The 24,228-nt window shown below is 53.4% G+C and overlaps 3 protein-coding genes across 18 annotated transcripts in view; 1 reads left to right on the forward strand and 2 right to left on the reverse strand.

The window, feature by feature from the left end:
* Nucleotides 1-2,595, forward strand: part of WDPCP (WD repeat containing planar cell polarity effector) — a 148,147-nt gene extending 145,552 nt beyond the window's left edge. For 4 of the 5 annotated variants that reach the window (XM_077175992.1, XM_054630211.2, XM_077175993.1 and 1 more), the window contains one exon: nt 1,534-2,595. In XM_077175992.1, coding sequence (XP_077032107.1) covers nt 1,534-1,584 — 51 coding nt within the window. In that variant the 3' untranslated portion in view covers nt 1,585-2,595. The remainder of the gene's footprint in view (nt 1-1,533) is intronic. The other variant, XR_013181524.1, reaches the window with a different exon arrangement.
* A 3,925-nt stretch (nt 2,596-6,520) lies between these two features.
* Nucleotides 6,521-11,854, reverse strand: OTX1 (orthodenticle homeobox 1). Its single transcript, XM_054630075.2, has 4 exons — nt 11,318-11,854; nt 9,680-10,163; nt 9,031-9,182; nt 6,521-8,387 (listed from the first exon to the last, which is right to left on the reverse strand). The coding sequence occupies exons 2-4, from the start codon at nt 9,774-9,776 to the stop codon at nt 7,629-7,631; spliced, it is 1,008 nt and encodes a 335-aa protein (XP_054486050.1). The 5' UTR covers nt 9,777-10,163; nt 11,318-11,854; the 3' UTR covers nt 6,521-7,628.
* A 2,041-nt stretch (nt 11,855-13,895) lies between these two features.
* The window catches only part of EHBP1 (EH domain binding protein 1), a 204,954-nt gene continuing 194,621 nt past the window's right edge, over nt 13,896-24,228 (reverse strand). For all 12 annotated transcript variants that reach the window (XM_077176005.1, XM_077176001.1, XM_077176002.1 and 9 more), the window contains 4 exons: nt 22,875-22,974; nt 21,683-21,756; nt 15,071-15,185; nt 13,896-14,907 (listed from right to left, as the gene is read on the reverse strand). In XM_077176005.1, coding sequence (XP_077032120.1) covers nt 14,817-14,907; nt 15,071-15,185; nt 21,683-21,756; nt 22,875-22,974 — 380 coding nt within the window. In that variant the 3' untranslated portion in view covers nt 13,896-14,816. The remainder of the gene's footprint in view (nt 14,908-15,070; nt 15,186-21,682; nt 21,757-22,874; nt 22,975-24,228) is intronic.

Genomic DNA, 24,228 nt, shown 5'->3' on the forward strand with positions numbered 1-24,228 from the left:
GCTCCTCAGGGCTTTGCTGGAAAAAAACCCATGTTTTTTGAAGCCTCCAGCAGGTGTCATTCAGAGAGCAAAGAGAGCCCACAGAAAGCTTGAAGCCACCCAAAACCCAAGGCACATACACACAGCCCCACCATGAGGGCTGCTGCCAAGGAAGGCACCTCATAACCTCCCTGAAGGGAGAGGTGCCTTACTGAGCAGAAGTCTCAGTGGTGAAGCTGTGCTTCACATTTCCACACTGGAATAACCTGAGGGGGTCTGGGATGCAAGCACTGGTTCAGCTGGGACATCAGGGACACTTTCAAATCATCTTCAAAATACCTCTGAGGGTTTTCAAGGGCTTGTATTTTGTCAGGGCCACCTCTCACCATCTCTCTGCAAGGGAAGAGCCAAGCCATGGGCTGGAAGCTCAGTGTCCATATAGAGGCTTGTTTGGAGCCATTGCACTTTTACTGCTCCCTCCATACTTAAATAGGGAAGTCATGGAGGAAATGCTGTTTTGGAGGGAGATCTCTATCTCTGTGCTGAAGTGCACATGCCATGAGATGGAGCTGCTGCTCTGGTAAAGGTTCCTTGTGAAACTTCAAGAGTTAGGAGATTTTTTTTTTTAATCTTCCCTGAAGTCAGGGAGCCAGGGAGTCACTCACATGAGTCCTGTGCACCCTCACCAGTGCTCCTACAGCCTGACACAGCCACCTCCTGGGGCCAAGCCCACCCCCTCTTCCCACGCCAGCCAGTGTGTTGTGCCCTCTGAGACGGGACAAACACACGTTTCCCTTTGTTTCCAGCTCCACACCTAGTTTTTTTCTTTGCATCATGAAGGGCTGGCTACTCATCTGTAATTCAAAAGAAAGCAATGACTCACTAGACTGCATCTCTTTCCAAGGCAAAGCATTTCATGCATTTCGCAGGCACGCTAGCCCTAGCCCGAGTTATGAAATAACCTCTGCTGGTGGCACACATTCTCCCCATCTCCAAGTCCTTTGAAAATCCGGAGGGCTCAGGCTTCCACCCTGCACAGACACAGAGTGCAGGATGGGGATTTGTGCTTAAATCACTCATTTGCATTGTGTGAGGAATGCTAAATGCCATCCCCACTTTAAAACCTGGCTGGCCACATGTGGGCATTAACCCAGCTTAATTAAAAGGTAACAAAAACCTAAAGTTTCCCTTTTGCCACTAAGTTCCCAAGCACCAGGTGAGGGGTCTCAAAGGCAGGTGGAGCCTTGGCTGCCAGCCCCTCACATGCGAGGGGACACCATGCACAATCCCTGGAGCTGCAGCCCCTGGTTTTCCCAGGAACAGCAGGGTCAGAGGGGTGTGAAGGGGCTAAAAACAGATGAGAAATGGCTTACCTTGAATGATAAGCCAGTCTTCACCATTTTGGGGCTACATCCTTCATCCCCAGGCCAAAGTGGGACAATGTCTACAATTGTCTCTTCTCCCTGGGTTGGGGTGGTATTTTGATTCCTATGTTTCCATCCCCCAGTGCCTCTCCCTGCAGCCTGCTTGATCCTGTCTGTCTTTCCTCCACAGGAGACTGGAGACAGTGGATCTCTCCAAATTGTGCACTTTGGGCTGGTGTGACTGAGCTGCCAAAGCAGAGAAGACGAAACCTCACCAAGGTGCTGAAGTTCATGGGAAGTCCTTCAGCAAACTTCCAGCCAGCCCTGGGTCTGACCACTGACAGATGACAAAACACCAAGCTTAGAAAATATCCTGTTCTTAGACCTCCAAATTATTTCTGAGTTCATATTGTTATGTCCACACAGAAAGTGTCCTGTGTTTGCATGTGGAAGGCAACTTGGTGACATTTGCATCAAAGGTGTCAAAAAAGCGAGTAATTGGTGATCCTCATTTACTGGACAAACTCGGTGCAGAAAAATTTGGTGGGGTTTCTTGGATGAATCCATTAGCTTTTCAGGAAAAAGCCTGTAATTCTCTATGCATTATATGTTTTTACAATCTTCGCTTGGAAGCAGATTTGAATTTCCACTTAAGGCTCTGAAAACCGTCCTATTGAGATACCAGCAGATAAGATCTTCACTCAGGATACCTCTGTGAAAGAGCAGCCTTTCACAGTCAGCCACATTTTTCAAAGAATGCTCTCAATTTTCATATCTAGATATATCATCTTAGTTGAATAACCATTATTTTGCCTTGAAAAAAAGATGCGGAGCCTCTTAAGCATCATTCCATTGGAGTCCAGATTTTAATCTCCCTCCTCTAACCACAAAGAGAAAATGCACTGAGAAGGGGACCCTCTCTGTCTTTTTCTGGAAGTGAAGAGGGGCGAGCATCATCGTGAGTCCTTCCTCCAGCCACCTGATGGAGTGCAGAGTGTAGGGACACGGATGTTTTGTGCTCTGTCATAGGCACGTGTGTGGGTTATTCTTGAGCTTTTGGGGTAGCACTGGGTGGTTGAAACCCAAAGCCAGCAAGGTTCTTGAAGTTGGTTTTTTGCAGTGAACAAATCTGTACAGTGGACTGAAAATGAAGGCACAATGTAAAAAAATAAAAAACCAAAACCCACAAGCCATTAGAAGAATTTCATTAACAAAAATTCTGCTTTTACCCAAATAAAATATTTACAGTTCACTTTCTTTTTCTTTCTAAAATATTTACACTCACTTTCTTTGTGAGTCAAACTTCTGCTGCCTGATGGGTGATTTTGGTTGCACCCTTTTGGCACTTCATCCCAATCTACACCTTTGCACGCGTGTATTCGAAAGAGACGCTTTGGTTTGAGGTTTGAAGGGAGCCAAGGGCCTGCAGCCCGCAGGGTTTTGTACTCTCAACAGGGAAAAACAAATAAAGAGAGCTTTGGAACAGAGCAGCTGCTGCCTCGCTTCCCCACGCAGAGCCAAGGTGGTGACGGCCGAGCTGTAGAGGAGCATGCCTTAAATGTCCCACGGATTGAAGTGTAATTTCTGGAGAACACATGGCACAGCGCTGGACCACGGTGACAGGGGCTTGTTCTGCCTAAGAAGCTGCAGCATATGGCCCTGCCATACAGCTATTTTGCTGAATTGCAGCCATATTTCTGTCAGTACAAGTGATGGTCTATATGAGGGATTAATCTGACACCAGACAGTGATTCTTAATCCTTCAGTATATCATAATCTATTTACTTTGCATGCTAAGAGGATTTCAGCTTAAAAATATACAGGAAGTGATACTAGAAATGTACATAAGGTCCAGAATGCTGTTTCCTAAAATTGCAGTTTTTCATAAAAAAATATCCTCACATGGTTTTCTTGGAAAAGTCCTGTCTGTCCAGGAAAAAAAAAAAAGTGTTGGATAGGGGTTTAACTGGAAATAGGCAGATGTTTCCCTTTAGGCTTCATCCCTGTGACCATTTTCACCCTCCTCCTTCCCCACAGCATTTTGTGCTTGGCAGTGCAACATGAAAGGAGAGCTCTCTGGTACAGCAGCTTCCTCCTCTGGGAGGTTCACCTGCAGACTTTTCACTGACAAAATCAAAACAGGTTTGGAACCAACATGGGATTTTATGTGCATTAATTGCTGCTTAAAGTGTAAGAATTAGCAGTGACTGGCTAACACAGAGGTCAGCACAGGGAAAACCACAAACCAGTGGTTCCTTATTCAGCTATAATCACCTGTTTTCTCTGCTCCCTGCCAGGAAGGCTGCCTACAAAATAACTGTAATAAGTCATGTTAGTGGGCACAACTTCTGAAACTTACAACAGAATTTTTAGTTATAATTCTTTAATAGTTTAAGTCATGCTCAGCCATAATGGCTTGAGTTCCTGTATCCAAAAGGACTTGCTCACCCCAGCCAGCAGCAACCCTGTCCAGCCTCTGCCCACCTCTGCATGGCCCACGAAGGTTGTTCCCATCAACACCTGTCCCAGCTCCCTGCCACATGCAGGGGTTCAACAGCAAAGCAGGGACACAACCCAGAGCAAATGCTCTGCTAACAGCAAATAGGTCATGGATCATTCCAGGTCTGTGAAGCACCAGCGTAGAAGCTAAGGGCAGCCCAAGCTGGAGAATGTTCTCCTCTCTGTGTCCCTCCTCCTGCTCACCCCAAATCCTGGCCCTTCAGTTGCTGGCAGGAAAGCCCCAGGTGGGTGCCTTTGGAGCAGGCACTCCTGCAGAGGCAGCTGCTGGCACTCGGGCAGGGGCAGGAGCTGCAGGGCTGAGCCAGCCCTCGGCTCTGCGGCCGCAGCCCCGGCCCCGGCAGCTCCAGCAGCAAGTGCGAGTTCCATTAAAAAAAAATAAATAATAATGGTAGCCATGCACCCAGCAGCCTTCTTGCTGGAGAGGTGAGGCATGAGCCAAGTAGGCAGCTCTCAGAACCGGGTTGCCCTAAAAAGCTTGGCAATCCTGCTGGTGCCTGCCCCTGGAGCCGGGCACCAGGCGCCGTGCCACCTTACCTGCCGTGACTCACGCTCGGGGTGGCAGTGCCTGTGCCAGCCTTGAGGTAGCCCACAGTGGGAGAGGTTTGCAAAATAGGGAGGGTGCTGCCCCCCCCCAAACCCAGGCATGACCCTTCCCAGCCTGTGCTCACCCACCAACACCCACTTGGGAAGTCAAGTCTTGCCCACCCTGCTGGCACCAACTGGAAAAAAATTTAAACAAATGGAGCCGAGCATTGAGGGCACAGCCATGATTTGGTGTGATCTGACCAGGTCTCCTCTTGTGCTCCAAAACCACCTGTGCTCAGCAGCCAGCTTCAACACCATGCTCCAGGTCTGTGTGAGTGGGACAGGAAAAAGCCCAGACTGCAGCATGGGAGTTGCTGGATGAACCACTGATCAGTGGCACCTGGCATTCCTGGTGCCTGAATCGGGGGGGAAAGTGGGAGCACAGAAGCATCCCTTGGAGTCCAACATCCCAGAGCAGAGCCCTGGCCCAGCCCCACTGGGGAGCACTGAAGGAAGAGGTTTAGGACCACGTCACCAAAACCAAAATTCAGCCTCCCCTTTCAACTGTGTCTTTCAGCATCACTTACTGAGTTATAGTGGAACACAGTTTACAAGGATGATGAAGTGTGCAGCATTTTTGTTCAAAGAGGAGGAGTGTGTCTGGGGGATTGTGTGTTTTACACCTGCTGGATCTTCTCTCTCAAGTGCTCACTAAATTTGGGAGGGCAACTCGGGTTAATTTTGTGCCCAGCACAGATTTTTTGTTTTTCCCCCAGCCCCAGGAGGGCTGTGAAAACTTTTTCCTCTTTAAAAGGAAGGGCTTGGGGATGCATGGACCGATGCACCAGCACATGTGGCCCTCACTCAAAGTGCCTGTACACTTTGGTGATTGCAGAAGAGAACAATTATTTTATAGTAGAAGTATAGATATCTTTTTAAAAAATACTTAGATATCCTTTATCCATATACATGCACAGAAGGAGACAACAAGGAAAAGAACCACTTAAAGAAAACTCCCCTAACATTGACTCAGTCCCTCGAGCCCTCCCACAGCTCCCTGTTGCCCCGATGGGTGCGGGAGGCCACCCCCGCCTCGGGGCTCTGCCACGGCCACGACCCTGGCACGGGTGGCTCCTGGGGCTGATCCCGCTGTTTTCCCGCCGCAGCATCGCAGTGCCAGCCCCGTTCGCTCTGCACCGGGATGCTGGAGCGGGAAGGCGGGGGCAGGTGGTGCGGGAGGGGGGATGTGAAACCCTCCCCAAAGCAGCCCCGGGGAGCATCGGCGCCTCTCACCCCACTGCGGTCCCACTGCCCGGGGCTGCCGGGGACACCAGGGGTGGGGACACACGGCACAGCCCCGGAGCTTCCAGGTGCATTGAGCACGACTGCAGGACCACGGGGAGCAGGACGGGGATTTGGGGCTGCTCCCCGAGCAGCGCATCAATGCCCCAAGCAGGGGAGCAGTGACCCCGCGGATCCACGCATCCGCGGTCCTGTGCAAGCAGGAACAGCCCCAGCACCAACAGGCAGCTTCCAACAACTGAAGCGAAGCTCTGGGGGGGAAAAAGAGGGAGAGATTGTCACGAGAAAAAAATTCATCTCCCTGTCTTCCTTGGCTGGACGGCGGCCGGCAGCGGCTGAGGATGGCACGGCCGGGAGTCGGGGCTGGGAGCGCCGGTGCTGAACCCGCGCTGAGGGACAGAGGGACAGAGGGACAGAGGGACACAGGTCCGGCTGGGTGTCCCTCGCGCCGGCACCCAGGCCCGCCCGTGGGTCCCGAGTTTGGCGGCTGCGCCGCCGACCCTGGGGAGAAATCGCAGTTTCGGGCATCGGTCGCGCGTCCCTTCGGCACCACGGGGCACCAATAAATCCGTAACCAATTAAGCGGCAATTAACGTGGGAGTGGGACCCCAGCCCGCACCTGCAGAGGCGGCGGTGGGTCCCCCCTCAGAGCGCTCGCAAACTCATCACAGACACATCACACACATCCCCACCTGCTGGGACCCCCCAGGAAATATTTCCCTGCTCCTCACTCCCCCCAGGGAAGTTTTATGAGGAAGAGGAGGCAGTAGGGAGGAAGGAGGACACGACACCACTACATTTATTAGTTTAGATTTTATTGGGGTGGGCGGGAAGAAAGGAGGGGGGTTGCCTTACAGTCGAAGGGGTTACGGCATCAAAAGTCACACGTACACTGTCCCTGTCCCCGCTGCGGGGCAAAGCTGCGGGAAGCGCCAGCCCAGGCGGGGGAGGCAGGAACGCGGGGCTGCAGCCCCGACCCGCCACAACGCACCGACCGACACAAGGGGCTCGAAACAACCAAAACGAAAACCAAACCAAAAAACACACTCCGAAAAGCCGTGCGCCCCCCCTCCCCAGCCCCAAACCAGAGCTGCTTATCCCTGCAACCCTCCCCCCAAAAAATAAACCAAAACTTTTTTTTGCAGCTTTTTGTTTGTTTGTTTCCTTTTATTTTTTTTTCCAAAAGTTTTGGGTTTTTTTGGTCTGCAGGTTGCAGAGCAGCTGGGCAGCCTTTCCTCCCTCCCCCTTTGCCTCCCTTCTGGACACCTCCTGTGGCTGCTTCCATGCCCCCCTCACCCTCAGCCCCAGGACGGCACAGCCAAGCTTGTGCGGAGCCCTCGAGGATGGACGGAGGACATGAGACCGGGAAAGATTCGTTTTTTAGGGAAAAAAATCGAAATTTAAAAAGATTTTTTTTAACGTTCTGTTCCATGTTAGACTCTAGATAAATGCCAACCCAACAGCATCAACTAAAAATAATCGTGGTCACTGGAACGGACCGAGTATTTACATCATTCCCGCCGCTCCCCGCGGCAAGAGGCTGTACAGGACTGGCGAGCCGGGAATTCCACACCCGCAGGGGCTGAGGGTCCCCGCACAAAGCTGGGGGGCACTGGCAGGGCAGGAGCCAGCCTGCGCCTCTGCCCGGGGGGCAGCAGGGGACACGCTTGGCTTTTTAATTTTCTTTTTTTTTTTAAAACTCCTCTTCTGTTGCGTTTAAAAAAATAATAATTATAATAAACCTGGTGGAGTGGTGCAGGAAGCAAATAAATATCAGTCAGTAGAGATGGGGGCGGCAGGACCTCCCCAGGACATCGCCACTGCTAACGAAGAGGGAGGAGGAGGAGGAGGAGGAAGAGCCCAGAGTCCTGCCCAGGAGGCGGTGGGGAGCCCCCGGGTAGGGGTCAGTGGCAGCTTGGGGGGATGGTGACCGGTCCCTCACAAGACCTGGAAGCGCCAGGACGCCTGGTCCTTGTAGTCAAGGCAGTCGGGGGAGTTGAAGTTGAGCTTCCAGGAGGCAGCGGCGGCAGCGGCGGGCTCCTTGTAGTCCAGGCAGTCGGAGGAGTTGAAGGGCAGCCCTGTGCCGCCGTAGCCTTGGTGGTGGTGGTGGTGGTGGTGATGGTGGTGGTGGCCCGAGCTCTGGCTCAGCGGGTGGTGGTGGTGGTGGCCCGGCACCGAGGAGGGCCCCATGGGGCTGAGCTGGTGCGGGTGGTGGTGGGAGTGCATGGGCGCCAGGTAGGAGCTGCAATCCACGCCCCCGAAGTAGGACGAGGAGGGCGGCGCGGGGTAGCCCTGGCCGTACCCCCCGCCCTGGCTGTAGGACACGGGGTAGGAGGCGGAGGCGGCCGAGGCGGCGGGGCCGGCCCGCTGCATGCAGGAGGCGGCGGCCGGCGGCAGCGGCTCGGGCACCGTCACCCCCGCGGGCGCCGCGCCGGGAGAGATGGAAGCCGGGCTCCAGATGGATGACGCCGGGGTGCTGAGGGAGGCCGGGGCGCCCACCGGGGCTGAGGAGGCCGAGCTGGAGGAGGAAGACGAGGCGGAGCTGGAGGCCGCCGCCGGCGGCGTGAACTGCCCGCTGCTCTCCGAGCCCGAGCTCTCCCGAGCGGGCGATGATTTCTTCTTGGCCGGACGGCTCTTGGCCCCGCCGCCGCTCTGCTGCTGCTGCCGGCACTTGGCGCGGCGGTTCTTGAACCAGACCTGCAGGGAGAAAACGGGGCGCAGGGGAGCAAGGAGCGTGGCGGGCTGAGCAGGGGCCCGGACGGCCCCGGAAGGGGCTGCGAGCACTCAGCCACCCTCGCCTTGGCACCAGTTCTCCCAGTATCCACTAACACCGCGCACCCCTCACACCCCAGATATAATCCCACCCCTGGCCCGCAGCCCGGCCACCCCACGGCCTGCCAAAGGCAAGGATGGCCAGGACCAAAGGCTGTGGTGTCCCAACTCCTGCATATCCCTGGCACAGTGACAAAATATGGATTTAGGGGACAGATCCTGTGTTGGATGCTGCCTGCATATCCCACCCTCCTGGGTATCCAGTGACCAGTGCCCAAAGGGAATAACCTCTGGGAAGCACCCAGGTGGTAGGGGTGCTATACCCTGGAGCAGGTGGAGGGTGACAGAAAAATATAAATAAAAATAAAACTAATACAAGAGAATAAAAAATAAAGATAAATGCTCCCTCTTTGGCTGAATGTCCCCACAGTGGGACAGACAAGCAGATGGGAGCCCACACGCATCCCTGTCCCAAGGAAAGAGGGATGAGTGTGGATGGAGCAGACGGTCTGAGCAGCGCCTGCCCCATCCCACGGTGGTGCAGGATTCCCCCACGCAGGTCCGGTACCTGGACTCGGGATTCGGGCAGGTTGATCTTCAGGGCGACCTCCTCCCGCATGAAGATGTCCGGGTAGCGGGTCTTGGCAAAGAGCGCCTCCAGCACGTCCAGCTGCGAGCGGGTGAAGGTGGTGCGCTCCCGCCGCTGCTTCCGCGGGGTGGCTGCGGGATGAGCAGCACCACGCCGGTCACGCTGGGCCCCCGCGCACCTCCCGCACGCCCCGGCACGGGGGGAGCCCCGGTGTCCCGGGACAGGGGCCTGAGGCGCGCCCCAAGGGCGGCAGCGACCCCGCACACCCAGGGCGGCCGGAGCCCGTCCCGCTGAGGGCAGGGCGAGGGGCACAGGGCTGGGCAAGGGTCAGGCCTGGCTCCAGCGGGAGCTATGGGGAGATTTCGTTGTGCCGAAATTAATTACTTTTTTTTGGGTTGTTGTTCAATTTGAAACTTTATCTTTAAAAATCCCTGGGAAAACGAAGACACACCGGGAGAAGGGGGGAAATTCAGCTGGACCCCAAGGTCCACAGGCAGGGGTGCAGGCAAACAACCAGCCCACCACCCACCCTCAGCCGTACGGCCCCACCAGCTCCTCCAAACCCGCCGCACGGATGGAAGGAAGTTTCCCCCTCCGCTGACTGGGGGCCGCGGTGCACGGCACTCACCCGGATACCCCACGGAGGGATGTAGCAGGTCCATGGCGGGGCCCGTCAGCCCCAGCCCATTCATGCCGTAAGGGGGCTGTTTGAGGTAAGACATCATGCTAGAAGCCGGGCAGTTTTCCTCCAAAGTCCGGCAGGAAAAAAAAAATCAAAATCAAACCGAACGTATGGGGTGGGGAAGGGGGAAATGAAAGGAAAAAAAAAAACTGACAAAAAGAGCCCCCGAAAAAATCCCCAAATAAGAGGCAAAAAAAAAAAAAAAAAAAAAAAAAATTTAAAGCCAACGACAATTTAAAAACGGAGCTCAAAGTCGGCGTGAAAGGAGTTTTTTCGTTCAGTCCTGCTGTCACCGCCACGAGGTCCTCGAGAGATAGCAGGTGAAGTGAGAGAAAAATAAAAACGAAGGAGGAAAAAAAAAAATCAAAATAACAACGAGGATCGAGAAACAGGCGGAATTCTTCCCCGCGCAGAGGCGAGGCCGGAGCGCCTGGGGAGAGAGCGGAGAGAAGCGGGTGAGGCTTCGGCCGCCCGAGTCCTGCCCGGGGCTCCCGCGGGGCTGCGCCCACCCGGCGCGGGGGCTCCGCGCGGGCGGCTTCCGATTGTTAATTTTATTATTATATTTTATTTTAAACGAAGGCGAGTCGCGCTCAAGTGCCGAGAGGCAACAGTGCCCGGCGATCGGGAGAGATAAAGCAATTATTTAAAAAGATAATTGGATTAGGAATCAAAAGGAGGTATCAGAGGAGGGAAGTATAATTAATTTAAAAGCGAGCAGACGGGGACGTTTTAATTAGAAATGGATAAGAGTTAAAAAGGGGAAAAGGAAAAAAGAGCGCGCCGGCAGCCGAGCGGGCGACAGCGCGGGCAGCCGGGACGGGACGGCGGCGGGGCCCGCCCGGGGGCTCCGGCGGGGGGGACGCGACGGGAGAGACGCGGCAGCGCCCGGGCTTGGGGCAAAATGCCGCAGATAAACGCGGAGCGGAGGAAGGAGCGGAGAGACCCCGGGCGGCCCCGTCGAGCCCCGGGGGCAGCCCCCGCTCTCCGACACGGCTCCCCCGGCCGGGGCAATGGGGGACCCGCGGGGCCGTGGGTGCCGGGCGGGGTTCGCGGTGCCCCCCTAGGCCGGGGCCGGGCGCAGGGCGGGTGGTAGCGCCGGGACCCGGCGTTGCATAACTTTGTCGGGGACGCGGCGGAGCGGGCCCGTCCCGGGAGGAGAGAACGGGGAAGAGGAGGGAAATAAAAGTGAAAAAGAGAAGAGAGGGAAGAAAAAAAATCCCGAGGCAGCCCCAGCCCAGCCGTGCTCACCACCCCTGCCCACGGTGCCGCGGGCCCGCTACGCTCCGTCCCGGCGCCGCCGCCGCCCGCCCCGTCGGTGAGCGCGGTGCCCGCCGCCCCCGCCCGCCTCACCTGCGCGGCCACCTGCGGAGCGACTGAGCGCCCGCCCGACGGCGGCGGCGGGGGCTGCGCGGGGCAGCGCGGGGCGGAGCGGGCGGGGGGCGCGGAGGGGGCGCGGCGGGGGGAGGGAGGGAGGGAGGGAGCGAGGGGGGCAGGCAGGTGAGAGGCGGGCTGGGGAGGGGGCCGGGGGGGCGCTGCCCGAAGCCGAGCCGCGCACCCCCGACTTGTCGGGGTACCCCGCGTTACCTTGCCGGCGGCCCGCGCTGTCGGGGCGATGGAGCCGCGGCCCTGATGAGGATTGATCACCTACCCCCGGCCCTACCCTTGTATGTGCGCGCAAAGCAACTGCGTAACCAGCCCGGCGCCAATCCCCGGCCGCTCCCCGCCTGACTGACAGCCGCCCGGGCAATGGCAGCGCGGGGCGACGGCTCCTCCGCACCGCCCCGCGCCGCTCCGCGCTCCCCCGCGCACCGAGCCCGGCGCCGCGGAGTGCCGGCCGGCGGAGCCAGGGGCGCAGGGGGCGGGCACGCAGGGCCCCGCGCAACCTCCGCAGAGAGGGCGGGTGGTGGGAATTGCTGGAGAAGTGCGGAAGAGGGAGGGCCGCTCCGCGCCCGCGCAGCTCTGCCCCCTCCCTCGGGATGCCCCCCACGCCGCTCCGCGCCGGCCTCCGCGTCCCTGCCGCCCGGGGAGACCGCAGGAAAAGTTTCGGGCGCCGCCTTCGCCGGCACGGAGGGCGCTCCTGGGGAGGGGAGGCGGTGTCGCGGCCCCCCCATCCCGATGCCCGCGGGCTCTCGCAAACTTTGTGCTTTAAAATCGCAATAAAACTACAGCGACCGCACCTTTCCTCCCGTGTCCCGAATTTAGGGGCTGCTACGCGCCGCGGGGAGAAGCGGGCGGGGGCCGCCCGGGAGCGGCGGGGACAGGGGCGAGGTGACACCGGGCCCTCCGCGCCGCTCCGCGGGGCCCCGCTCTTGGCTCGGGGCGGCGGGGTCGGGGCGCGGCGGCCGCGCAGGCGGCGGAGCGGCCTCGGACCTCTGAAGAGGCTCCGGTGCGCGGCTTTTGTTGGTCTCCCCAAATCAACTCCCTCTAATTGCAGTGGAGCTGAAAGCGAGCTAATGTTCAAAGGCGCTGCCCGCCGGCCCCGATCGGAGCGCGGTCTCCCGGGGGGAAGACTTTCCTCCCCATTTTATTTTGTTATTGCTGGAGTTTTTTTCCCTTCTTTTCAAATCTTTTTCCTGTGCGAGAAGAGAACTGTCTAAGCCGGGAGGGAGGGAGCCGATGAGTAGAGCGAAGGAGGTTAGCAAGCTCCTCCGCACTCCCGCAAAAGTCAGCGACATGGGCACTTTTCCCCCTAACAAAGGCGCCGCGGCCCATTCACAAAAAAGCAAAGGCAGGAGGAGGGAGGAGGAAGAGTTTGCGGGGACAGTTCTCCCCCCTTCCAGCCCCTCTACCCCGTTTTGCCCCGGTCCTACGGGGCAGTTCCTGGCTCGGGCTCTGCTCCCCCGGCCCCCGCCGCCTTCCCATCACTTTTCCCCGCCGGGGCAGCCCCGGTCCTGGCGGGCAGCAGCCCCCCCCGAGGCTTCCCCCCCCACACCAGGGGGTATCCATGCCCCACCGAGCCTCCCGCAGCTCCCGCCGTCACCCAATCCCCAATTGCGGGCGCCTCCCCGCAGGCTCGGCCGGGGGCTGCGGGCAGGGCGGGCGCGGGGCTCGCCACCCCCCCGAGGTGACGGTCCCGGCCACTCCGATCCCCCGCTCGCTCCGCCGGACGGAGCCGGCGCCCTCCCCGCTGTGCCCAGGTAAGGTCGGCGGCAGGGCGGGAGCCGCGGGTGGGCAGGGGCCGGGCTGCGCGACGAAGGGCAGGGGCATTTCGGTCCGGGGGCCTCCTGTGCCGGGCTGGGAGCGAAACACGGGGGACACACACTTATTTTGCCCTCAGCCCAGAAACTGAGTTACTTTTTCCTCTGTAAAAGCCAGGCAAACACCGGCCTCCCCAGGAGGAGACGATGCTCGCCCGCGGCCCCCCTCGCCCCCAGGGCAGTCCCATTGAGCTCCGGGGCTCAGCAGCTCCCGGCCGGGCAGGCAGCGCCGCGGGCTTTGCCCCTCTCCCCTCCCGAGCCTCCGCCGCGCTCCGCAGCCGCGGAACCCTCGGAATGTGTTTCCTGCCGTCCTCAGCTCCTGTATTTTTACGGGAGGGCAGAAGAGCACGGTGGAGCCCGCTGCCCCAGCCCCCTCGGCGCTGGGGTGTTCCGCGCATCTTCCCAAACTTCGCATGGGGCCAAATCCACTTGCGGGCCCTGGGGCAGCCCCCGGTTTCCCAGGCCGGTAAATCCCGCGGCACCGGCGGCCGCTCGCACAAACCCGGGCGCTTCCCTCCTCCCAGAGGGGGACTCCTTTTGGCGAGAGCGGCAGCGCGCAGCGCGGAGCGGGCCGCGGTCGCGCCTGGAGCCGCCGGCGCTGTTGCGACCCCGCGGGGTCCGGGCTCCCTCGGCCGCTCCGCTCCCCCGGCTGCGCTCCTTGCGCGCCCGCGGCCGCGCTTTGGCCGCGCATCCCCCACGCCGCTGGCGGGCGGCATCGGCCCCGCGGGGAAAAGTTTTACCTCCTCCTCCCCGAGTTGCATTTTATTAAAATCAAACGAAAAACTTTTCCGTGCGGTGCGTTTCGTTGCGTTGGCGAAGCGGCGGCGGCCGGGGCGGCCCGGGGCGCGGAGTCCCGCTGCCCCTCCCGCCGGGATCGGGCCCTTCCCGCCCCCCGAGCCCCTTCCCTGGCCGACCGAAGGCGGGAGGGGTGAAGGGAATTTCGCAGGTAAAGAGGAAAGCGGCTGTTACGGTAAGAAAGATTCGGGTTTTATTGAAAATTTTATATATGACTCGGTGTTGTAATAAATAAACGAGACGAGCTCCACGAAGGGACGATGCGAGCGCGGGACACGCTTGGGGGCACACGGACGGGGCGGGGTGCGGAGGGGAACGCGGCCGGGCGCAATAAATAACGCGGAGCAGGTCCGGTCCGGTCCGGTCCATCCGCGGGAGGACGCGGGTGGGAAGTGTCGCGCTGTCCTGGGCCGGGCCGGTCTCTGCCCTGGGCTGCCCCACTCCGCCCGCAGCCGCTCCCAGGGATTTGTGCCAGCTCTGGGGGAGAAGTCCCCCGAGTAAACCAGAGCAGCTCGGCTCTACTCCCGGGGAAATGTAAAACTGATGTAATAAACCACTGGTAAATACAGCACATTTTTAATAATAACTGGGGTGGATCTGACCTAACTATAAAATGTAGGTAGCTTATTAAGTATTACATATGGCAGGACTAGATGAAACCATTCCCAATGATTTTTTTTTCCTATATCCTCCTCTCTAATCCTATTACGACAAAAACATTTTTATTTCAAAACTCAGCCCTCCTCCAGCTCCAGAAACCAGGACAGACTATTTCTTCTCCTCCTTCCGCCCATCTCCGGCATCGCCCGCACGCCAGGGGTCTCGGAGATTCTATGTCCAACGCTTTCGGAAGGAGAGCTGAGCCCACAAGGAAATCATGGGACAACGCGAGTTCGCTTGAACGGAAAACAAAAAAACAACGGAGTGGGGCCCGGCGCAGCCTAGATCTGGCCTAAGAAAATGGAAAGAAGTTTAATTTTTTTCCAAAACATCTTTTTCTTTTTTTTTTTTTTTTTCCCCAGTCTCATGTCGGCATTTTAAGAACGTAAGAAAGCCGTGCTGCGATTTCGCTGCCGCCGCGGGAAGGCCGCTCACTGGAGAACGCATTTCTCTTCCTTCTTGGCCATCTTGCCTTTGTTTTGCTCGAGGGTCCTCTCCAAATGCTCGTCCTCTTCCTCGGCCCTGCGGAAAGAGGAAGGGTGAGGAGGCGGGTGAGGAGGGGCTGCGCGGGACGGGCGCCGGCCCCGCTCCCCTCCACGGCCGCGGCGCCCCCGGACTCGGACCAAACTTTCCGTGGGGACCGTGGCGGCTCGGCGGGGACCCCCTTCCCCTTTGCCCGACTCACTGCTTCTCTTGGGCGTCCAGGTCCCTGACCAGCGCGTCCCGTTTGTTAACGAGAATAACGAGTTCGTCCAGCAAGAGCTGCTCTCGCCTCTTCTGCGCCTCGGTCTTCTGCCAGTCTGCGGGAGAAGCACAACAAGAGCAGCGGTGAGAGCGGCGGCCGCCGGTGCCCGGCACAGCCAAGCCCGCGGAACCCGCGCCCGCTGCGGCCCGGCCCGGCCCAACGCAGCCTGGCACAGCTCGGCCCGGCCCGGCCTGGCTCAGTACAGCCCAATGCAGCCTGCCCCAGCCCGGTAGAGCCCAGCGCAGCCTGGCCTGGCCCCGGCCTCTCTCCCCAGCGAGGCTACCGCGGGGACAAGCGCAGCCCGGCGGCATTTCTCCCTCCTTGGCTTGGGGGAGCTGAGCAGCGATTTTGGGGTCGTTTGGGTGGGAGTTTATTTCCTTTTTTTTCTTTTTCTTTTTTTTTTTTCCCCTTTTCAATGTAAGATTTGTTTTGTTTTTCCCCACGCCTGTGTCCGCTGGCGGGCACGGCCACTGCCAGGTTTGCCTCCCGGAGGAATGCCCGCTTCCCGCAGCCCGGCTCCTCTCTGCGCACTCCTCGCCCGCTCCCAGCGGCTGCAGGAATCTCACACTGCGCACCATATGCTCCGCAGTAACTTTAAAGGCAGGTATCGCTTAATTAGCATTTCCCACTTTGAAGTAAAAATACACTTGCTACAGAATATCGCGGGGCCCCTCCAGCCCCGGCGCTGGCAGCCAGCGGCGAATGGGCAGCATCGCTATTCCCAAAGGGATTCCTCTGGCCGCGGCCCGGCGCAGCCCCCGGGGCCGCCCGCAGCCTCGGGCTCTGCAGCCAGACCGTGAGGGCTTGTCGCTGTCAGTCAAGCCCCAGCCTTCCCCGCCTCCCTCATTAAGAAGGTAAACAATGAAAAGCAGGAGCAGTAGATTATGAGGGAGATAGCAGGACAATTGAGGAGCGGGAGGGAAAGAGGACACCGGCTCCAAAAAAAAAAACTCAAGCACCGGGAGAAGCCATGGCCAGCGGCCCGGCGCTGTCCTCCTCCTCCCGGCCGCGCTTCCCGAAGGCGAAGGGGAGAGAGGCTGCAGTCCTTTTGGCTTTCTCCCCCACCCACCCGTGCTCTCCATTGCCCTGGGCGATCATGTTAAAACTCACATGGCTGGTGCTTATTCAGATAAGCCGAACAATGCTCCCCACCGGTTACCATGTGAATCTTCACAAACCCCGCAAGAATGCGGTGGTTCAAATCCCCCTGACCCCCCTCCAAAGCCAAATTTATTCAAGACAGCAAACTGCTCAGAAGCTTTATGAAAGCAAGTGGTGCTAGAGGGAATTCAGCCTTGTATTTACAAATTAAAAATTAGATGCATCATCATGCAATGAAGGTTGGAAGAGCGGCAGAAAGGCAGGAATGTGGAACCGCTTTTATCGCGCCCTCCTCGCCGTCTGCCCGGGCCCACGAGGAGCCCCGGGAAAAGCAGCGGGCGGGGGAACCCACGGCACACGCGTGTGCAGCAGGCACTGGAGCAGCGAGCGCGCACGGCCGCGTCCCGCAGGCACCGGAGCCCTTCCCGCAGCACCGGCCTGCCAGGGCACTGCCCAAACTTCCCGCGAGTCTTTATTTTTCTCATTTTCCTCCTCCTTTTCCTTTCTCATTTTCTTTTTTGCTTTTTTTTTTTTTTAATGTGTCCTTTCCCCTCTACCCTTGCTAAGGGAATAATTTTTTCAGGTGTACACAGATTAGAGGTGGAGTTAGCAGCTAAAATTACTGGTAATCCAAGCCATTTTTTTCCTGCCACAAAGCTGCTTTAATTCGGGTAGCAGCCTTTTAGGTGCTACTTCTTGGAGCAGCCTCCAGATTTGCACTGCTGCTTCCCCTTCTGCTCCTTTTGGGCAAAGCTCCTCCACTTCACCCCCTGTAAAACACACTGCTCTGCCACTCCGTGAGCCAGAACTTCCCCAAACCGCAGCGTTTTGCCCCACAAATAAAGCCCCTCACACGCAATGAGATCTCAGCATGACAACACTGAAAAGGCCCTGAAAAGGGCCACGGCAGCAAGCCAGACAGAAAAGGAGAGAAAGAGACATGGCAGAGGGTTTCAGGGGTCTTTGCTTCCCCCCAGACGTGGTTTCCAACTTTCAGGTTAACTTTTCCCTGGCTTCAGCTGGGAATTGTGCTGGGACTCGGGCTCCCCCAGCACATCTGGGCACACGGAGCTCTGGATGAAAAGGGATTTGAAATCCATCGTCTCTACCTGGACTTTTTTTTTTTTTTTCCAATTTTGATGGTTTTCACTTCTTATTTTTAAAGCTTTTTGTTTGTTTGTTCGTTCATCCCTTGTTCTCCAGTTGCAGCAGCAACTTTAGCTTTTGAAAGAGCAAACAAGTCAGAATATTTCAGTAAATGTTTTGCTCAGTTTCTCACTATTTTTCCCTGTTAAGTCCCTTCCTAAGTGCTACAGGTTTTGTTGCTTCATCTTATAGCCCTGTGAAGTAAATACCGTCCTATTAGGATTTCATGAAACAGAACTGTGTATTTGTTTGGGGTTTTTTGGTTGTTTTTTACACATTTGCTTATTATAAATGTTTGAAATATGCCTTGGGAAAACCTGCTGGCAGAACTATTCCCTTGCAATTTGACTTCCGTTTCTAGGAAAGGAGTCTGCCTTTCCTCCCCCCAAAATAAATAAAGAGTCAAGCAACAATTGCTTAAAAGGGTAACTGACTCTAAGTATTTAAATAACATTTTATAGGTGACTACCTTGCAATTTTGTTTTATCCAACAAAATACTGCTGGGCAGCAGTTTTGGGAGACATCCCTATGTTTAAAAAAGCAACTGTGTTCAAGTTTGATTCCTACCTGTTGTGCCTTTTAAGCCAGGATTACCTATAACACCTGTCACATATAGTTACCCAGGCTGACTGCAGCTCTGGGAAGCTACAATATGGGCTGTGATTAATTTGAAGATTTCAGAATAATACTGTTATAAAAGCTACACTCTGGACAAAAATAGGATTAAGCTCTGAGGCTGTATATGAGCTAAAAGTGTTGAAAGCTAAAACCCCCGTGCCACCACTCACGATGGGCAGTTTAAAATGACAGAGTTTGCTAAATTCACATTGAAGTAGAAATGTTTTCAATTACTCATCTTCATTGACTTCATATTGTCTTTTTTTTTTTTCCCCACTGCTTAAACTGATAATTACTTTGAGCAAACAGACGTCCAGTTCCCATAGAAATGCTTTAATAGAAATGGTCGAAAGTTCTCGTAGTAAAACCTTCAACCTTGCCACTATAATAAATAAGCCTGGCACTTTGATGAAAATTAACACTAGTTTTGTAAAGAGCACATTGGGGGATTGCAGTCAGGTCTTATCTTTAGTTCCAGTCAACTAGCAATCCTGAAAGAGTTTGCATCATCATCAGAGCAGGCCATTTGATAGGATTCTGCTGCTGAACCTAATCAATCTATGGAATACTGTGGCTGCGCGGTGTAACAAAGCTAAAATAGATTTACAAATGGGGTTTTAGAGGATAAGCTCCTCCACAGGATTACATATTGATTTTAAATATAAAAAGCTTATCATATAAACCATAACTACAAAAATAGTGAACCTATGCATAAATCCTTTTAGAAGAGCACCCACTTCAAACTATAAGCCAAGAATAAATCAAGATGTACAAAATCCGAATGAAGATCCATTTCTTGGGCAGAAAATGAACACACCACCCCAAGGTGTGCAAAAATGAACTTATCTTTTCTAAGGAGGCATTAAAACTCGACTGAAAAAAAAAATAAAAGAAAGGAGTGAGAGGCAAGCTAGCTGGAAGTGAGGCATCCCGGTACTCGGCTGCAGCTGCAGTGAAACCAGGCTCTGAAACGCAGCACCTTGTGCTCAGGAGCAGCTGGCTCCAAAAGCCGGGCGGGACCCGCGGGGAGGTGCAGAGGTGAAAACGGACCCCGTTTACCTGCGTTTGCTTTGGCCTCTTAGAGAGGGGGTTCCGGCCTTTCTCGGTCGGAACAGTCCAAGAAGAACACTTTCTAGCTGGAAGCAGGCAGCGCGTTAACTCTCCCTTTCTTATCGCTACGGCTCCGTGGGGGAGGGGGGGAGTATGCCTTTTTTTTTACCACCCTGGGTCATTCATGTGCTCCTCGTGAAGTGCCGTAACCCTCCAAGAGGCCATTCAGCTCCCGGTGCCTGCCGATGAGCGGCCGGGAAGGAGCCGCCGTCTCCACATCACTGAGCATCCCACCGGGCAGCACCTCCGGCCGCAGCGCTGCCCCGGGCACGGGCACGGCAGAACCGCCTTTATCTGCCTCTGTCAGCAGGCTCCCACCTTCCGCAGAGCTCTTCTCTCTCCCTTTTTTCCCCTGTCATCAACCAGCTAAGTAAATTGGTTGACAGATTTTTAAACAGCATAGTCACGCGTGGAAGAGTTAGAGCAATTTACCAAAACAGTAATTGCCACCTTTCAAAGACTTTTTCTTTTTTAAGTTCCAGTTTGGGTTGGTGTGTTCTGCCTTTCTTTTGGACAAACAAACCGCTCCCCTCCTGTCACATATACATATATGTGTGTGTGTGTGTGTGTGCGTGATATATGTATTTTTTTTCCTGCCCATATACTTCGGTTTTGGAAGCGGTGCTGGTAAAAGTGAGATCTGCCTTTTCAACCCTTTCAGGGAGCCCACGCACTCATTAGCAATCGGCTAAATGGCCTCGGGGCCGACAGTGCTGGGCTGTCCGGGCAGCCCCTGCTTCTCCAGAGAAATCACACTGGAAATGGTGTGGTTTTAGCAGGGCTTCCCAAAAACTGCATCTTTGCATCTTCTGAATACAGAAAACACCGATGCATCCATCCAGAGGAGAGATTGTCACAAATACATATTTTGAGTTTTCACAGGTGTTTAAATCCTGGAAGAGTCTCTCATTTAATATGGTTTTTGGGTAAAAGCATGTAACTGTTAAAAGTTCTAGAAGACCAATAATCTTATTGAGAGCTAAAATGCTAAATGAGGACTTTGTTGCATAAATAAAAAAATCCCCCAAAATAACCAAATTTCTCCAGCACTTATGTTTGCTTCCTAAACCTCTGTTTACCATACCACCAGTAGCATATTAAAAAACAGAAAAAAAAAAAGAGAAAAAACAAGAGAGAGAGAGAAAAAAATCTTCTCTGGAGTTTGGGCATACCTCTCTGAATTTACAAAAAGAAATGAAAAAACCATTTTTGTTCCAGACAATGTGTAAATGGCAGAAGCTGCTAGACATTCAAAGGCTGCTGCTAGGATGTTCCAAGGCAGTACACATAGATGAGGCAATTAAACATCGAAAGTTGAGGTTTAAATCCAGGATCTCTTAGCTGCTCTCTAGTTTTAGATTATTTTACATTTTAAATATTTCATCAGCACAATTCCGAATTGTATTCCAAATCTGGCCTGTCTCTGCAGAAAGCCATGTATATATTTATGACCCAGGATTATCCAGGAATATAGTGAAGACAGCCTTATGCAAAAAATATAACTACAGATGGAGAGATAGGAAAGAGCTACCTGAAACCTGCTGCTTTTTTCCAACAAACTTATGCTCCCAGTGAAGTCTCCAAACTAATTAGAATTGATTTATTATGGATCAGGTACCTTATCAGGTGAAGAAAGAAATTACCATGGACAGTCAAAGGGTTGAGAGGTCAATACAGAATAGCAAAATCAATTTGCATTGATTAGACAAAAGGTCCATTTTACAGAGCCCAAAGGATTAACTTTAAAGCAAACATCTTTGAACTGTAAGGCAGCATTTGTGACTGAGAGGTATAAGTGGTGCAGCATTAGAAAACACTTAAGATATTTAAATAAGAAAATAATGCAAGCAATGGTTTAAGCTATCTGGATGTTTATTTTTTATTATGAATCATCCCAAGGATTATTGTACCATTCACTGGAAAGCCCTATGGAAGGGGTGCAATTGTTTCATTTATCCTGTGTCAATCTTCCCCTGAGTGTTACCTCCATTCAGGTGAGGTGACTAAACTGGGAAGAGTCACAGGGAAGGGAGAAACTCTGTGCAAATGATCGCACTAATCCTGCTGGTGCTCCTGATGAAATATTTACTTGACAAACTTTGTGTTTTACCACCAAAACCAACGAGAGTTTTTCCCCCAAGCGAGTTACTGTTGTAGAACAGGTCTGAAACATTAAAAGGAAGAGGCCCTCTTCTGTGGGTCACCCCTTCCTTTTTCTGTGGCACCAAAAGCAGCACGATGCCGCAGGAAAACCAAGAGAGCACTACTGCAATAAAAACCTGTAAAGCCCAGACACATGCTCTCCCTCCTCATCACTTTGTTTTCAAAGTTTATTGCAACAAGACCATACTTCCTTGTCCCGTATCTCGGTTATTTTTTTTTTTTTTTTTTAATCCTGAAGAAAACTTAATACTGGGATTGCAGCCTCAGCACACTTGCCATGTGCTATCACTTGAAGTGATGCAAATATCAGCATTACCACTGGGCTTCAGAGGAGCCTCCATGTTTGGCACTCCCAGGTGCCAAACCTGTCTGGCAGTGAGAGCTGTCCCCCCTTGCCCCAGCACTGCTCTTACCTTCAATAGCCAGCATTGCTCTCAGCTCCCGGTTCAGCAGCTCGTAGCGCCTTTCTAGGTCATGTTCTTTTTCCCTAGGCAAGTTGCAAATGTTCATCAATATGTTAATTACTAAATCATTAAACACTTAAAAGCACCTTTAACTTACATTGATTTTAGGACTCACAACTGACTTTTCTCTTTAACTTTAAGCTACTCCAAACAAATGATACACAAACTTAAAATCTGGCTGAGGTGGCCTATTCAGTAACAGGGCCTTTTCATTTCACATAAGGTCGGCTTTAATTCTGTCAGTTTAACTCCACTGCGCTACAGGATGCAATTATTTCATATTCATCTCTGGAACAGCTGTTCTGGAATGTCCAAAGTATAAAATATTCCCCTAGATCTAATGAGCAAATTCCAGCATCAACCTATTCACCAAGGTAACATGACACTGGAAGTATTATTCTGTATATAGTCTGCCCTAACCAACAATAAAAATTAGACAAGGGATTAGAAAGCTTAATATTTTGCAGGTAAAATCCTCTGTCAAGTTCAGACCCAGCAGGAGATAGGTGAGCAGAGGCTCTTCCCAGGGAAGTATGCAGGCAGCTACACTAGGTGGCATTATGGAAAGAAATATCAAAGTGAAAGAACTGGAAGAGAAGCACTCGGGGCAGGATGCCTCTACAAACGAGCTGCACCTTCTCCCTTCCTCAACACTGCCAGTGAGAAAAGGTTCATTTGTCCTTACTTTGCACTATCAGTGGTATCACTGCACTGTGACTGATTTACTGACATCTCTTCAGCAGAGATGGGACTGAGGATTTTCTACAAAGCAGGTAGTGACTCAAATTTGGCTCTTCTCTCTGAATAGACTTCACCTGTCTCATCTGAGGCACAATCCAAATCTATCTGTGCATTTCTAAAAGTTTTATTCTGCTGTTGGGCTTTTGAAAATGTAACAGTGCTTAATATTTCTTGAATTTATTTTTTCACAGCTCTGGCTAATCTTGTGTCATTGCATGCTTCTCATTTTCAAGTCTGAAATATGAGAAAAACAAGTTTCTCAATATGTAACACATCCATACTACTCACTTTTGAGGTTTTTTTTTTTTTGAAGCCTAATGGGAAGAGAGTAAAAAAAGTTTTGCTTTTATCTGAAGAGTAAATCATCCTTTTGTAAATACATATGTTCATCTATACTTACAGAAGAGAAAGCTGGTTCATTCGTCTTATTAAGGCATTCTTCTTATTAACCAGCATGAACCACTCCTGCATCATAGCTTCTTCTTCTTCTGTGTTTCTTCCTGCAATCAAGAGAATTTCATTACTCCTGTGGCATTTCACAAATTGAGGTACATATTTTCATTTCAGGTTTTGGAGTATCAGTTGCCAATATCACTGAGCATGACAATGCATATTCTCAAATGGTAAAAATATCACATGACTGCAAAGTCCTGCCTGGTTTATAAATAAATCTTTGAAAGCAGCCATCCTCCAGGATACATTGTAGTGTTCTTTATCATGCTGGCCCTAAATAAATACCTTTTAAAAGGACTGCGTATTTTAAATTCTCACAAATGAACTATACAATTGCAATGCTTCCAGTGAATGACCCTTACTGCTAAAAGATGTCTGGTCATCACCAAACACAAAAACAACCCCTGTAGGCAAGATCCACTCCACCCATGCAAACCCAGCACAGCCAGGATGATGTGGCAGGGATCAAAGTAGCTGCAGAAGAGATGCTAATCCTGAACTCTTGGCTAAGGTGTGGGCACCTGCTCAGCTTCTGTGCTCATGGCCACTCTTCCAGATGAGCTGGAAAGAGCTGCTCCTCTTTTCAACATGCAACCAAAGGGAGCATCTGCACAAATACAAATAATCCTGGGATCCAGGTACCCAAGGGTCCCCTGTGTGTATGCATGGGCTAGCACCCCTTTCCCTTGCCCCCATCCATCCCAGGCAGGATCAGGATCAGGACTCTTCATAGCCTACCTGCAGGCAGCGCTAAACCCTACCAGACTCTCTAAGACTCTGTGTCACCACCTCTGCAACATGAGCAAAAGGCAGATGAGTGTCCAGAAGGTTCCTGACTGTGCTTTCCTTGTAGCAGGGCTGTTCAGCCAAATTCCACCCTCTCTGAGCTCAGGGACATGAAGAAAGTCCTTTGTGGAGGCTGTGCTTCTGTGGAAACCTGCCATTCTCATCCCTCATGCTGAGGTGAAGAGCATAGGCTATATGCTCCTCATTGAATTATGAAACTCACACACTTCATAGGGTTAAAATGAATCAAGGAATAAACTTGGAATAAAGGCAAAGGAGCATGAGCATGGTCATGTGAGTTTGTTTCCCAGCTTTGATAGTGCTTCATTGGGACAGTGTGGGTAGATGTCTGAGTTTAAGCACCTTGTGTGCAATATGTGAATAACCACCTGTCCTGATCCTGCAAGGGTGCTAAAAGCTAATTCTTTGGTGTTTGTAAAGGGGTTTGAAATCTCTCATGCAAAGTGCTGCACACTTGGAGATGCTACCTTGTTAACTTAAACCATAGGATCCCT

Source organism: Agelaius phoeniceus, chromosome 3 (genome assembly GCF_051311805.1).
Source record: "Agelaius phoeniceus isolate bAgePho1 chromosome 3, bAgePho1.hap1, whole genome shotgun sequence".
NCBI lineage: Eukaryota > Metazoa > Chordata > Aves > Passeriformes > Icteridae > Agelaius > Agelaius phoeniceus.

What these genes read in the sequence shown, in the direction of transcription:
- OTX1 (XM_054630075.2), bottom strand. Translation starts at nt 9,776, where the DNA reads ATGATGTCTTACCTCAAACAGCCCCCTTACGGCATGAATGGGCTGGGG. An exon ending in TCCCTCCGTGGGGTATCCGG is followed by an intron (nt 9,183 to 9,679) that starts GTGAGTGCCGTG and finishes CTCATCCCGCAG; the next exon opens with CCACCCCGCGGAAGCAGCGG. An exon ending in TGCCCGAATCCCGAGTCCAG is followed by an intron (nt 8,388 to 9,030) that starts GTACCGGACCTG and finishes TTCTCCCTGCAG; the next exon opens with GTCTGGTTCAAGAACCGCCG.